The sequence below is a fragment of the Caloenas nicobarica genome, chromosome 10, assembly GCF_036013445.1.
Source record: "Caloenas nicobarica isolate bCalNic1 chromosome 10, bCalNic1.hap1, whole genome shotgun sequence".
In the NCBI taxonomy this organism is placed as follows: domain Eukaryota; kingdom Metazoa; phylum Chordata; class Aves; order Columbiformes; family Columbidae; genus Caloenas; species Caloenas nicobarica.
In genome coordinates this window covers 15,834,389-15,850,227 of record NC_088254.1, presented here as the reverse complement: position 1 = coordinate 15,850,227, position 15,839 = coordinate 15,834,389, and the positions used below count along the sequence as shown (strand labels likewise).

General features: G+C 54.3%; 1 protein-coding gene across 6 annotated transcripts in view; it reads right to left on the bottom strand.

Annotated features, from left to right (window-relative positions):
* The window catches only part of NTRK3 (neurotrophic receptor tyrosine kinase 3), a 212,321-nt gene extending 196,866 nt beyond the window's left edge, over positions 1-15,455 (bottom strand). For 5 of the 6 annotated variants that reach the window (XM_065641444.1, XM_065641445.1, XM_065641443.1 and 2 more), the window contains exon 1: positions 15,208-15,455. In XM_065641444.1, coding sequence (XP_065497516.1) covers positions 15,208-15,455 — 248 coding nt within the window. The remainder of the gene's footprint in view (positions 1-15,207) is intronic. The other variant, XM_065641448.1, reaches the window with a different exon arrangement.
* Positions 15,456-15,839: the final 384 nt, after the last annotated feature.

The window sequence follows — 15,839 nt, the reverse complement described above, 5'->3', positions numbered from 1 at the left end:
TTCCAGAGGACACAAATGGTCCATGGTGAGTCAGGGCCAGCAAATCTACAAACCAAACCATGAACCACTCAGGTGGTTGAGGAGCTCCTCCAGGCTTGGGACTTGTGGAGAGAGGGCAGGAAGGGCTGTGCTCCCCTGCCCTGTGCTGGCACCCCAGCTTCCCACTCATACATTGGAGGTTTGGGGCATCTGGAAAGCCACATCACAAGGCACTCAGATCTTATGCAGCATTGTCCTCCACTGCGAGCCAAGCAGAAGTCTCTAAACCCTACGTGCACGCAGCAGCTTTGGTGACAGCACCATCCCAAAACACTGGTGACTCCATCCCAACTCTGACTGCGCATCTTCTGCTGTGTGATCCACTGACCTCTGTGCGAGTGGGGCAAAGCTGCTCATGCATTTCAGGGTAATGCTCACTTCTGCCCATTAGGAGGAGAAAGGCAGCTGTTTTGGAGCATAATTGTTTTCTGCTCATTAAGCCCTTGGACATAGAAAGGTCAGTATTTCACACGCCAACTAACACCCTGTCTGGGTGCCAGGTGCGTGCACCTTCTCAGCACACCCCATCCAGTCACACCAAAGCAGCAGCACGACCAGCCTGGATCGAGGCTGAGCCACCCACACGGGCCAAGCCACACCTTTTCTCACAAAGACACAAACACCTCCTCTTGCACACCCTGGCACAGCCTTACATGCCTGGGCTGAACAGTAAGGCTGGGGTTTTAGACAACACAGCTCATGGCACTCAGCTGATGCTCACACTTTCGTCTTCCTACACCTCCCTTGGGTCAGGTCTCTGCCAGACCCCTTGCCTCAGCTCCTACATGCTGTCCCAACACCATCAACAAGGGGAAAAAAAGCACAGCATGGTCATCCCAGCAACTCAGGGCTCAGAAACAGAGCACCGGCATCCATCCAGCAGAAGCTCAGGTGGTGGTTCTCCATTACCACAAGGCACCTCTGCTGCCCACAGCTCCGTCAGTGCAGGCTGAAGACAGCTCAGATAGGGCCACAGCAAAGCTAGGCTAAAGCATGACCCCAAACACTAGAGGAATGAATGGAGATTTCCTCTTTATTCTGGCTATTTTTACACCTCAGAAACATGTTCTGGGGGAGCAGCCCTCTCCAGGAGCCCTCCCAAGTGCTGGGATGCCTGTGGTCAGGCACAGGCTCCACCAACACCCTTGAGTTTGCACCCAGCTGGCTGCAGGTCAGAGGATGGAGATGACAGCCCAGCCCTGTCCTGCTTCCAGTGCAAGGATGACCTTCCCTGCGGGCAGCTGGGCAGAACATCCTCCACCAGCTCCTGCTGGCAAGTGAGTCCTGGGGAAGCTGTCAGGAGGGATTATCCCACCCCAGGGAAGCTGCCCTCCATCACAGCACCTTCCCCTCCAGCCTCACTGGGGCTCAGGATTTACGGCACAGACAGAGCAAGGGGGTTGGCAGCAGAAAACTGATGAGGACAGAGGATTTACAGGGAAGGGACAGTTTCAGGGGAGGTCAAGTGAAGCAGAGGGTGATTTACAGGGTCAGCAGCAATTTACACAGCAGGTAGCACCAAGGAGGCAAGGATCTACAGGGGCAGGGGAGAACTACTTTTTATGGGTGTTTATTAGGAAATTAGTGTCTCCTTCCCCTGACCGCTGGGACCCAGGGAGGGGCACAGGAGCAGATGGATTTGCAATGAGCCTCTCTCTTGCTCTGGAGGTCACAGAGAGACCAGCATCAGGGACCCTCCCCATTCCAGCATGACTGCAGCTGGCTTCTGCTTGACCACAGCACCCCCAGGGTCATTTCAGCATGTCCCTGTCCTGCCACCACCCCAAGGCAGCACTCCAAGGCCAGTCCCTCTGGGAGGCTACAAATAGCAGATCCTCAGACATCTCCTCCTCAGGCTGGAGGCCCTTCCTCCTGGCAAGCCCCACAGCCCATCCCCACCAGTCTGGTCCAGCCCATCTGCTGGCAGCGAGGCAGTGTTTCTCCTGCTGCAAAGGCTCCTCACCACCACCAACAGGATGGGGCTGCCAGGCTGGAGACAGACAGGCGGAGGTCACAGTCTGCCGTCCCTTCATCCCACAGCAGGGCGAGCAAGCCAGCCCCAGGGCCACCAGCACAGATGCACACTAGTCACATCACCCAGTTTCCAGTCCTGTTTTCCAGCTGCATCTGGCACCCAGCAGGAGCCAGGGTCTGGGCTCAGCCTCAGATGTGCAACCCTGAGCACATCGGTTTGGGCAAGCAGGTCCTTCCCCTCTCCCACTGCATCTTCTTCCCACTCCTGAACTGCAGCAGGGCTGACGGGGGATGCACACATCGAGAAAACGATGCAAATGTGAGGGGTAGCAGCACGCTTGGGTCTCCAGCTGTCACAAACCTCCCAGCCCAGGCTCCTACTAGCAGCATCCGTGAGCTGGCAAGTGCCAGGCTGAGCACGGAGACACATGGGTTGCACTTGGCCCGCTCATGCTGCCAGGGGTTAACCTCAAGGGCTGCACATAGAGTAAGAAAAAAGGGATATATACAGGAAAAGTTGTCTCAGCACCAAGACTCCAGTTACCACTGTGTGATATCCTCCCATCAGAGCACACTGTACAGGGCACTCAGGGAAGTGTTGCAGGCCTCTGCCACCCTAAGAGTTGCCAAGATCAGCTCAGTTTGATGTTCAGGAGTGAGCCAGGAAACCCTGCTGGACCCAGCCCTTCCCTGCCATTGATCACTGTTGGTGCTACAAGCAGAGGGCTGCCTATGCAGCAGTGATGTTTGCAACACATTGTGGTCTGGGGACCAAAAATTCAACTGTGCCAGCAGGAGGGTGCCCCTAGATGACATTCCAACCCATATCTTACATTTACTCCTCAAAAAGACACCATGTCTGGTTTGCAACACAAAAGGTGGAGGGGCTGGTCCTAGAAGAACCCAAGACAGATGGAATTTACTCAGATATTTAATCTCTGTGTTGCTCTCCAGACACTCCTCAGATACCGGGAGACCACAGGCTTAGCAAGTGTCCCCTAGAGGGGACACCCCATTTCTCACAGCACTGGGTTGCTCAGCACAGGGGTGCAACAGGACCATGTGCTGCTAGCAGAGGGAAGGAGGAGAAGGGCTCCAAGCATTGACCACAGACCCCCATGAAAGCATCAAGTACTGCCCAGCCCCGGCATGGCATAAACGAGACGAAAATCAAGATGTGAGTGGCCGACAGAAAGCAAGCAAAGTTTCTCTCAGCCTGGAGAGACGGCAGCTCCAGGCAGCTTTGCGGTGCAGGCGAGTTACAAGTCACACTGGGCAATATAGCAAAGTTTAAGAGCCCAGATAACATCCCATCACCCACAGATGAGGGTTTGCTCCCAGCACATCCCACAGCTCCTCAGAGACATCTCCCCAGCAGAGGAACATGGGCAGCAAGTGCAGCATCCCAAACAACCTGGTTCTCTTGAAGTAAAACTTCCGAAGAGTCACAATAGCAGCATCCAACGCTCACAACATTCCTGAGCAAAAACCTGTACATCTTCACCCAAACCACTGGCAGTGACAACACCATTGCCCCCACCCCTCTACCCCAAAGTTTGACTAAAGCTCAGGAGTATCTTTGCTTTTATAAATCTCTGCCTTTTAATGATGGCTTCAAGGCTCAGAGAAAAAAGGCCCATTAAACTCACTGAATAAGTTAATGGGGCAGAGAGAATCCATTCCAAAGCCACCGCAGGCTATTTTCCTCTGGAGCTAAAGCCTGAATAAGCAAAAAGGAAAAATTAAAACTGTACAGTGCTTTGCCAATAAATAACCCCCAGTGTAATCTGCTACCAGGCAGGCTTCCATTTGCAGAGATAATAGGATGCAGATCAGTTGCAAACCACCTCCCCTTGCAGGGACCACCACCTTTTGATTGCAATTAGCTGTGCCATAGCGGGAACCTCCATCTCCTGCCTGGGCAGGAGGGAATGGCACATCCTGCAGAGAAGTACCGAAATCCAGCACTTAACTCTGCAATTCACCAACACTCGTGCTCCAAGCACACAACTCTGCTTCTCTGCTTCCTTTTTGCCTAGCCCTCCTGTCTGTTCACGCCCCTTCATCCCTGTTTTTTCCCCTTCCTTCACCAGCAGCACTCTGGACCCATCCCTTGCCCATCAACCAGAGCCCACAAGCAGTCAGTCACTCTCTCCAAACACTTGAACAAGGGCACATCCCAGAGAGAGGGGAAAAAAAAAAAAAAAAAAGAAAAAAAAAATTTCCCCATTTGTAAATGTTGATCCCACTAGATGCGATTTGTTTACTATTTAATATTTAAAGATGCTAATTAAGTCTCTGAATAAATAAATCTATGTTACCCATGCCTTTTGCAAGGCAGGGATCCTTCCCCTGGGGCCACGGCAGCCCAGAGCATGCCTGGTGCTGGGCAGCCTGCCCAGGGCTGGGGACAAGCCTGGGGCAAATGAGGATCCCACCACCATCGCTCCTGGAAGGGAGAGCTTATCTACAACACAAAGCAACCTCAGGCACAGCTCAGGCTGGGGACATGAGGGACTGCAGCCACTCAGACCTGGAGAAGGGCACAGACAGGACAAGGCACAGAGAGGAGGATTTCCAGGCAGGGTCACCCAAAGCGGTGCCTCTTGGCCCCAAGATGGAATCTCAGCTACAAACGGGGAGTCAAAGGCTTGAGCCCCCAAGGACCAGAGGATCAGCCTGCAAAGTGCTGGGGCGACACAAAGATGGGCACCACCACACATCACCCCAGCCCAGCACCAAGCAGACAGACAAAACTGCTCCAGGAATCAGCTACAGGCACCCACATCCCTCCCAGCTGCCCCCCTGCCCAGGGCAGGCAACCTGCACAGCTTCATACCTGAGAGCACCCAAGCTCCTCTTTCCAAAACAGCTCCTGCAGCATCCTGAGTACAGCAACTGCCTGCCTTCCTCACCCACAAACCCTAAAAAGCCTCAATGCCACACCCCAGCTCTCCCACCTGATGCCTCTTCAGCCTAATTAGGCTCTGCCTCTCCCAAATCTGCTCCAGCTGCCGGTGCACTTGCCATTAACCCCCGGTGTGCCAGGCCCTGCAGAGCTCCCTGTTGTAGAGGGTCTCTCCCTGTCCAGCCAGCATCCCTGTACCACATCAGTGCCCTGCCTGCACTCCTCAAGCTCAGGCTTTGCTCTGATGCTCTCAAGGACACCCTCCAGCACCCACCCCAGCCTGAAATGAGGGGCACAGCACTTGCCAAGGGAGCACCAGGCTGCTGCTCCGATGCTGACCCAGCCCTGTGCTGCCCTCCCCACTGCAGAACCTGGGACAGTAGGTGAGACAGAGGGCAGTATGGATGTGTCCAGAGCCTATGGGAAGCTCAACTTCAGAAACAGTCCCCAGTAATACTCAGCTTCTCTGAACCGGCACATGGAGAGCCCCAAGAGGACAGAGATGCTCTTGGCAGGCTGGGGAGCTGGGAACAAGCAGCATCCTTTGACCCCGTGTCCCACTGAACTTTGCTTGCTCCCCAGGCTGCACAGCAACAACCACCAAGTGACTCGATGGCATTCAGCTCGCTTTTCCTAGGATATATTTTGGCTGGGAGAGCACAGGCAAGGCAGCAGAAAGCCAAAACCAGGACATGCATCATTGCCCCAGGAGCACCCAGCCGCACTCTGGAGGCAAGAGGTTTGGGGGACAAAAGAGAGATTTCCAGCCACACAAGTCACAGTGCTTCCCAGAGGCAATCCTGCCCATACCAGCATGGACAGGAGGGATGCCCAAGCTGCTCTTGCCTGTCTGGGTTAGAAGCAGGCAAGAGAGGGGCCGTGGTCCAGGACAAGGGCAGGCAGCCCCTGGGAGGATTTGCACAGCTGGATCACAAACCAGAGAGCCAGGACTCCTGGTTCCCAGCCCAGATTGCTGCACAGCATTTCCATGGAGAGCACAGAATGGGAGATGAGGCCAGAGGTGCTCCAGGAGTAGAACGGTCAGCAGCTGGAGACACTCGGGCTCTCCCCCATGTGGCTTCAAGTCCTAGTAGGGTCAGGATAGCCTGGCATCACTGTGCCTCCACTGAGCACTCATGTTCCTAATTTATCCTGGCAAAACCCCTGAGCATGCAGGGTCCTCAGCAGCACTCAAATTCCCAGCATCTGTTTGAGCATTTCCACATTAACATTTCCTGGTGGGAACCGCCTGAGGAGAGCTAGTTGAGGGACAGACTTGCACAGCCCAGGAGGATGGGGACTTCACCATGCTCACATCTGCTCCTATCCACTTCTCAGTCCCCCAGGGACATTGTGGGGCAGCCAGCAAAGGCATCAGTGCCCTATGCCCTCCCCAGCAAAACGGGACCCAGCACAGTGCAGCAGGAGGGCTGCAGGGAAGGAGCTGTGGGGGGATAGCACCTGGGCTCAGCATCTCCCTGCATCCTTCCCCAGAACCCCAGCATCCCAAGACCATTTAGTTATCACTGCAACAAGCACTGAGGTCAAGGAGAAACAACCAAAGCCACCATCTGTGCTATCACACCATCACACTGCCTTGGGAATCCTTCCTGACCACTCTGCTCCACTGCTAGGATTCTTTTTTTTAATTTTTAAAAAGTTTTCCTTTCCATTTAGGCAGATTGAAGCTGGGAGAAGGGGAAGGTAGGGATGACAGCACACACTGGAGGTGGGGTACAGAATGGGGACAGTCACTAACAGGCTCCATTATCTCCTACACTGGAGCACTGGGTGGCAGCTGAAGGAAAGCTGGCTGCACACACAGTTCTGACTTCTCTTTCAGCTCCCCAAATGCTACATCACATGAAAACAAGCTAAAAATACAGTAGATATTTTCCTGGTGCTATTCTTTCAGGCAAGCAGGGGTCAAGTCTCACACAGAAAGGGACAGGGCAGGGTCCACAGCCCCATGAGGTCTGCAAACAGGGTGGTACATGGGAGGATGGAGATGCACAAGGGCACATGCTGGTGGAAGAGCCTTGATAGCTGGACACTGACTTCAGTGCAGCCTTCCAAGGGGAGCCCAGAGAGATTTTAATCTCCTTTTCTTCAAATGAAGTCAAGTCCAGACCGTGAGCAATATCACAGCTCTAACCCACATCCATCACCCGCACCCCAACACACATCCACCCAAACACCACCCCAGTCATGATGCTGGTGATCCATTTGCTGTTGCGTTGTGGGACCACTGGGTGTCACAGACCTTCCACCACACTGGCAACACATGGCAACAGCCAGTGGGGAAATAACCAGCCCATCTTTGGCCCAGCTGCCAGGGAGGATGAGGTATCCCTCAGGAACTGCATAAGGAAGATGCTGCAAGGTCAAGACCAGCTTCCTACCACCACTCACCCTTTCCCTGTCTCACACCAGGCTCTTCTCAGCCTTTCCCCATTGGGGAAGGGCATGTGGCCTCTTTAGCCTGCCAATCTCCACCCAATCTCTGCAGCAAAGGGTTAATTAGAAGAGCAAAGAGCATCCAACTCACCCTGGAAGTATCCAGAGATAGCTGTCAGCCTGTGCCCTCTTGCCTCTACATCCAGAATTTCTCTGGGGACACTTCTCATGGATGTTCAATACAACAGGACTGATATCACAGCCTTGTTTATCCCTCCCTCCATGCTTGGCCTCTCCTTAAACCCTGGCTGGTGCTGGGCTAAAGGGTCTCCATCCCCATTCCACTGCTCTGTGCCTCAGTTTCCCCAATATTAAAATGGGTAGAGCTGTGAGGATCTTCCTTGCAGACCATGCACAGCCACAAGCTGGTTGCAGACAGCAGCGCACCGCCCCGATCAGGGACCTCTTGCCTGACACTTCAAACAGCCCAGCAACACCTCCCCCCAGCACCAGCTCTGGTTGGGTCAACACTTTCCAAAAAGCTGCAAATCACTTGAATTCACAGATGTGCTGGAGCCATATCACTTGCAGCTCTGGTGTAAGAGCTATCGGTACATGGGGGTGCACTGACCACATCCTCCCACAGCAGCGCTGAGAAAGCCGTGACCCAGCACCCAGCTGCACCCCAGGGGACCCTTCTGACACTACAGGGTGTCCCCCTCTGGGAACCGAGATGCTGAGCGGGTTGGAGTCCAAGAGCTGCATGGCAGCACAGACACCCCAGAGCAATGGACTTTGTCCCGCAGGGCATCCAACAGCTCGACAGCAAGCGGCGACTTGACCCCTCCGTCCCTGCCACCCCCAGCCGTTCCCGCACCCCCCGGCCCGGCCGCCCCCTCCCCGCCGGGGCCGGCGCATCCCGGAGCTGGGGCTGTCTCACGCTGCCGCTTGCCCTCTAGCGGCACAGCCACCTCCAGCCGGGGAAGAAAGAGGAGGATGAGGAGAGGATGAGCCGGGCAGAGGGTGCCCGGGGCTGAGCGGGGCTCTGGCTGCCCCAGGGGCAGAGGCTCAGTTGAGGCTGGGGCTTATGGCACATCCCCAGAGCTGCTCATTTGCAAGAGCTCCCGCACAAATAGCCTCCGTCTGGAGCAGCCTTGTGAGTCTGGGAGGTGGAACATGGGGAACAGCCCATTGCAGCTGTGGTCCTGGTGCCCTGTGCGTGGCCCTCTGGGACCTGGAGCATCACATGAGGCTGCTGGTGCTTATCTCTTCATGCAGGGCACAAAGTGCCTGCATTATCCAACAGACATACAAAACTGCAGCCTCTGACCGAGAAGCTCACTCCACAGCACTGCTTCAGCAGGGATTGTGCTGTGGACCTCTTGGTGCAGAGGGGAAGAGCAAGAGAATTTGGGGGTGACCAGAGCCCACAGGCTGCTACCTAACACACCTGCTTGAAAACACCTGTACAACCCAATGAAACCCTCCTGCTGCAGGAAACTCTAAAGCTCAAAATTACTGCTCTTGCACAGAGACTGGTAAATAATACAGCAAGCCACAAGCATTATTAACGCTCTCTTTTGGAAGCCTGGCAAACTCAGGGGTTGGTTCACTCCCCACTTGACTGCAGCCCCCCTTGAATGGGATGCACCAAATCCAACCATAAAAACTCTTGGGCAACACCTGGCATGGGTACTGCATCGAGCAGGACAAGCCAGGGTGCCAGGGTAGCACTGGGCAGCACCACTGAGCCTGACCTACCTACCCAAGGGTGATCCCGTGGGACATCCCATGGTCTCTTCGTGGGGTTCACTGAAAGAGCCCAGCATTGCTGGGTGCATGGATGGTCACAGGTCTTTAGGAGACCATGAGAAGCCTCATGCCAAAGCACATGAAGGTGTCATGCCCACAGGGGCAAACTGATGGGGTAGAGCAGACCCAGATGGCTTTCCCTAACTGAGCTCTACAAAAATCCCTGGACAGAGGCAACACATCTCCAAGTCTCTAAAGGCAGCAAGGCAGGTCCTTCCTCAGTGTCTTCCCCTCCATCAAGCAGTTGTCCTAGACCTGAAGCATCCTCATCTCACTTCTCCAAGCCCAAGGAGGCAAGCCAGCAGGCAGACCTGACTTAGACCTCCCCAAACCCTACAGGAGATGAGGGCTGGGGAGACACCACGTGTACCCTGAAACCATCCAGGTCACCAGCTCCTCCTGTCCAGGCAGCAGCTCAGGACCCATATTCAGCTTGGAAAAAGCCTGGGAAGTCCTGGCAGGCACCAATTTTTTCTCTTCCCCAGAGAAATACTTGGTGTGGACCACCTGCAGAGCCATGCAATGCAGACATGGCTGGGGAGCACTTGGGGAGCCCAGTAGAATCGGGGCGGGGGGTGGGGGGGGCAGTGCAGAGACACCAGCAGACTCTGGCATGAAAAGGCAGGTGACTCAACTCAGCAGGAATCCCATGTCCCAGACAAAGTGGGGCTGTAACCCTCAGGTGCCTGATGTTCGCTGGTCAGTGTTAGCTTGGCCACTGCTGGGAAAGCCAAGCTGAGACCCAGCCCTGACAGCTGACTCCTCCAAAAACCACCTTTTATGGCCCATCTAACGCAGATTCTTCTGCCCTGCCCTGGCACACAGCCTGGAGAACTGCAAAAATATGGGAGGTCACAGGCATCACCCATGCCAGGAAAGTGCCTTCCTCCAGCACTGGTGAGCAGGGAGAAAGGTTTTAAGAGCAGGGCAAGAAGCCAGCAGCCAGCCTAGGGGACGCATCCAGCCTCAGGGTATCCCTGGTGTAAGTTCAGCTACTTTGGAGCACAAGGCAGAACCTGCCATTTGCCTGATCCCCTGATGCAAGGGGGACAATACAGGGACAGTCAGGACCCACCACTCCTGGCTTAAAGAACCTCTAGAGCATCAAGACCATATCTCAGCCCACCTCCTTGTCCCAAGCACCTCTGCACCCTCTTCTGTCCTTACAGTCTCATGCTGCACCCACCACACCCATCCTAACATACTTCGGGACAGCCACTCTGCATAAACGAGCGCCCTGCAAAACAAAACCAGATTGAATTAGGGATCCTTTGAATGGTCTCTACAGCAGCCAAAGCCTCTAGGGCCAGGAGATGGAAGAAATGATGGGGGGAATGATGGGATAGGAAGCTTTGGGAATGCAGAACTCTTCATCTCTGGAGAGCAGCAGCACATGAGGCGCGCTGGGTATGCTGTGGTTGATTCACAGAGAAGGGAAAAGTTTGTGTTGTGGTGTCTGAAGCAGAGCAACCACCAACCTGAGCATCACAGGAAACCCTTTCCCAGGTATTCGGACCATCAAAGCAAGTTCTGCTCCCCCAGCCCTTCCAGTAAGATGCCTGCCCTTTCTTCTCTCATTCCCAGATGGAGGCACACATGGGCATCAATGATGCCTCGGTTCTCCCCGTGCCGACAGCGAAGGGGTGCTGCCACTCTGCCCGCCCCCTCGCTCTCCCCCACGCCACGTGCTCGCAGCTCCTGCGCAGCGAGTGGGACGACGCCAGCTCTGACGCGGCTCTCCCACCCCCAGCCAGGCCTGTGGGATAGAGCCAATGCTGCCGTGGGCTGGTGAGACAGCCCAGCAGGAAATAATGGGACTGTTCTTCTGTCCACAGGGGTGGGAGAGAAGATATTTTCCCTTGGCCCTGCAAGCAAGACCCCAAATATCTTGCATCCCGCAGTGCTTTATAATGACCCATGTCCTCTTGGGTTGCTCTGGATTCATCTCACCAGTTTGAAGGCAGCTATGATCTGCACAGATAAACCCTGCAAACACACCCATTGAGGGTATTTTACCATAAGAAACCCCATTCTCCCCTGGTGACGCTGGGAAAGGGAACAAGGCATTATATACGATGGACGTTTCCCTACCTCAAGGGAGCCCAGAGGTGACAAACGCAGGCCACCGCCGCCTGCCTGGCAGCATCTCTGCAGTGCCATAGCAACAGCTGAGAAGTAGGGAGGCCCAGATGGCAAACTCCTCCGTCCGTCCTTCCCCACGCACCGTGCTGGCGCATGCAGGCGCTGCCCACGCTGCCAGAAGGGTAACTCCCCGGTCCGTCCCCGGCACGCAGTGTCTGCCATCACCCCAACACGTGGCAGCAGAGGCGAGCCCGGCCACCCCATGCACCAGCCACATCACCACAGTGTCATGGATGGGGACCCAGAGTGGCAAACGCCCCGGCTGCTCGGTGCACAGTGACAAGAAGGGGTTTTGTGCTGCAGGACTGCCGGGATTGAAGTTCTCCCTGTGCATCTGGTCTTTTTGGGGAGGTCTTGCAAAGGATGGAGCCCCACATCACAGGCGTGAAGCTGGGTTATGGGAAGCTTGAGCATCCCCACAAGTCACACCTGGTTGGGGACACAAAGGCCACCCAGCTGCACAAGGAAAAGCGATGGCATGAACATACTCCAGCCCCACGGTTGTCCTCTCCCTGAACAGGTAGGGCAAAGTCCAACAGCCCAACTCCAAACTGGAGCCATCTCAGCTGGGGTCCAAGCTGGCCCCTCAGCTAGACAAGACCCTTGGCAGCTCTCACAGGGATCTGTGTGCAGAAGCCGCATCCCCAGGGATGCAGTCTGAAATTGGATACATTTCTGGGCAGGCTGGGAAAGGGCAGGAGGACAGAAGCCAACCCAACCTCCATCTCAGGGCAGGAACGTCCTGCCCTGCTCCTGCTTCCCCATTAACCTGGCACTGCCTGGATTTGCACGGAGGTTGTGTGTCACCATCCTCCCCAGCCCGGGCAGGAGCCACCCAGCCCTGACAGCAGCTGCTCTGCTCCCCCTGAAAAGAAGGAGGATGGGTGGGAAACCAGAAGCAGCAGCAATCAGAGCAAAAGTTATTCATTTGAAGGGTGCAAAAGGAGGCTCAACCATGGGGTACCCACAGGGCTAGCCTGCCCTGCCAGCCTCCATGGGCAGTGCTGCAGGCTGGGTATCTCCTGTCCTCCTTGCCTTGGGGTCATCAGCCACTGAGATGTGAAATAACTCAAAACTCCTGATGGCTTGGCCCCTGATGCTGGTGGGACCTGCCTCGGTGGGCTGGCATGGAATGGCCTCTGCCCCAGCTCAAGGGGGTAAGATGGACGAGCCCCCCAAGCCAGCTTACACTGCTTTCTTTCTCCAGAATCCTCAGAATGGGCCCTGGCAGCCTTTCATCAGCACCACTCAAGCTCAGATTGCCAAGCGGAGCTTGTCTTTCACACAAGCAAGGCCCTGCTTGGCCTCAGCGTGTTTTCACCACCCTGTATCCTACCATCTTTTCACCAGCACAGGATGGAGCAGAGACCACCACCTCCTCCAGGGCCTTGGGGGGGAACCAGCTGGAGCATCACATCCCCTGGTCACAGGGACAGAGCTAAGCCTCCCCTATTCAGCCCCAAGCCTAGTGGGCAAAGGTGCATTTGCCCCCTCGCTGCCCAAAAACGAGGTAAGCTGCCTGGCGAAGCCAAGCCCCCATGAGGGTGGCAAGCAGGGAGAAGCGCCGTTTGGTGCCCAGCTGAATCAGACCCACATGCCGGGAGTGATTCAGCGGTGACCAGGCTGGGCTTCTACACACCTCTCGCCCCAGCATCCATGATGTGTGGGCTGGCAAGGAGAGGGCTGACATCAACCTGGAAGGGTGCAGGACCTGATGGGTCCCACGCCAGAGCACAAAGACAGGTTCAATTCTGGCTCCCAGCAGTGACTCTTTTGCCAGGAAGCAGCTCCACCACCCAAACCATCCCTCCGCTTCCATAAGCATCTTCTACAAACCACTGCTGTCTTCCCAGTAAGCACAGACAGATCCCTGGGGAAAGTTTTCACTCAGGCTCGGTCTCAGCCCCTCATGGCATTTTGAGGTTCACCCCAGTCCTATATCTTGGCCCCCAAGCCCAGGGAGGGAGGCATAGGGCCAGCAGCGATGCAGGGGGTGAGGGAATGTGCTTTGCTCACAGTGGAGAAGAGATGCATACAGCATCCAGCAAAAACTGGCACCTTCTCCTTCCCCAAGTTAAAAGAAGCTCCTCTCCAAAAAAAATACTCAACATCTCTGTTTCTGGAGTCATCCTTTTTTATTTTGATGCCTCTTCTTTTATACAGACTGCTTATCAGCATTTTTCAATTTCAAAGCAGTAAAGACATTTTCTGGGCACAAAGGACTCACGTAATACTACCTCTCGCAGCAGTCCAGATGTACGTGTGCATCTCACAACATACACGCTCACGCTGGCAGCTTCCAAACCCTTCACAGCCTTTCCTACCGCTCCCTGCCCCCCCGAAAGGGTTAAAACCAAACCACAACAAACAGCAAGCACAAGAAAAAAAAACAACACAAAACCACACACGAGTTTCTCTGACTTCTCCAGCATCAGCCACATGCCTCCAGCATCTCAGAAGAAAAACCACTCCAGCACTACGACGCAGGATAAATATGTGGCAATTGGAAGGGGTGCGTTGCATTAGTTTCCCCTTTACTTCCCCCATTCCTGCTGGGTTTGCAGAGGTTTGCTGACAAGGCAAAGACAGGGCTGGGGGTTCAGGGTCAGTGGTACATGCTGAAAACCTGCTAGGGCATCTCGTAAACCTGTAAGCAAGCAGGGAAGCGGCTCCCATCATTACCCAGCAAAGGTGACAAGCAGAGCTATGAAAGAGGCACTGCAATTATTCCATGGCTCTGCTGCAATTGCACTGTGACCAAATAAAACAGCTTCAAGAAAAGACCCCACAAAGCCCTCTCCTTCCATGCAACTGTGCCATCGAGGTGGGGAAAAAAAAAAAATAACCCTCCATTACTCATTTCAAACCTTGCTGCATTTAACTGCCAGAATAAAGGATTCCACCTCTTCTCTGCTCAACTCCCACTGGCAACTTGCTCTGGGGGCTACATTTCCCTAAATGCTCACATTTCAATTAGCATTAGAATAATGAAATGGCTCAGAGTTCATCTCACCCAAAAATGTACTGGAAAATAAAGAGCAGAGATTGGAAGAGATGAGGATATTTTTTTCCCCTCACACACACACACAGTATGACAGATTCAGGAGAAGGAAATATATTCCTTTCTCGACTCCACTCTGATGAGATTAACATGGGCTTTGCTAACTGTCTCTCCAAACAAGGATAATGCAACTTCAAGTTGATTTTCCAGATAAACAAGCATGCAAACAAACGCAAAGTGCTCAACTAAAAATATCTCCCTGCTCCGATGCTTCTCCTCACCGCCACCACCCCGAGACGAAAACACACAAATCCTATCGCAGCACCACAGCGAGTTGCAAAATTATAACAATGCGAGTTAAATCAGCTACTTAAGGGACATCTCATTGTCCTATTTTTTTTTCCCTCCCCTTAAAAACGCGAAACCGCAGATCCCCAGATACACTCAGCCAGGGCAGGGAAAGGAGCATTTTCTGTTGTGGGGATGGAAAAAAAAACCACCACCACACAAAACCCACGACATTCTAATCGGATCCAAAGTCTAGAAAAAGAACAAGCAGCTCAGAACTTGCTTTTCTTGCCCAATTTGGGTATATATGTGACTGTGGCGTCCCCCCCTCTCCCTTGCAGAAGCAAACAGTTAAAGGAAGCAGCAGCTTTAGCATCTTCGCCTGCTGCTCTCTCCCCTGCTAAGGAATCAAATCTCATTTACTTTATTCCTCTTAAGCCTTGGCCAAACTGTTGCTGGGCGCTTTTTTAAATTATTTTTTGGGGGAATAGAGTAAGGGGTAAAAGCCGGATCTGCGTCCCCTGCACGGGCAGCAGGGCTGAGCTCTGCCAGGCAGCGCAGCAATGCCGAGGGCACCTGAGCCCGGCACAGGCAGCCCTGCCCGCACCCTGCCCGCCGGGAGAGCCAGGGGACACCCCCCACTTACATGGAAGTGATGTTCCTTGAGATGTCCGTGATATTGATGCTCGTGTTGCCATTGCTGCTGCCTGAATCCTGCCCTTCCAAGAGAGGGAAGAGGTTCCCATCATCCGGTTTCTTGCAATTGATGTCTGTCTTGCTGCAAAGACAATTAGCAGGGCAAGCCAGCACCGAAAGCAGATAGTCTCCCCAAATGCTCCAGAGCAAAAATACCCTCCAGAAAGTGCACTTGGTAGGGCAAAGAGAGACATCCATCTCCGATTGCTGCTTCTAAAAAAGAGGAGGAGGAGGAGGAAAGGGGGGATGGAGGGAGGGCAAGGGGGGGAAAGGGGGGAATGAAACAAAGACAGAGGGAGGGGGGGAAAAAAAAAAGGGGGGGGGGGCAAAAAACAACACAACAAAACCTCAAGCGATCAGATGCAAAAATCCTCCAGCAGATGAAATCATGCTGGCAGCTGGCTCGGAGAGGCTGTAATTCCCGCTAGGGCAGCGGCAGCGGGCGGGGATGCATCGCTGGCCCGGCCGCCCTGCGCCCGCCGCTCCCCGCCAGCCGCTCCGGAGGATTGCAACGGGAGGCTGGGGAAATAAATAAATAACAAAAAAAAAAAAAAACCACCCGGTGCGAAAGTCACCAAGTCC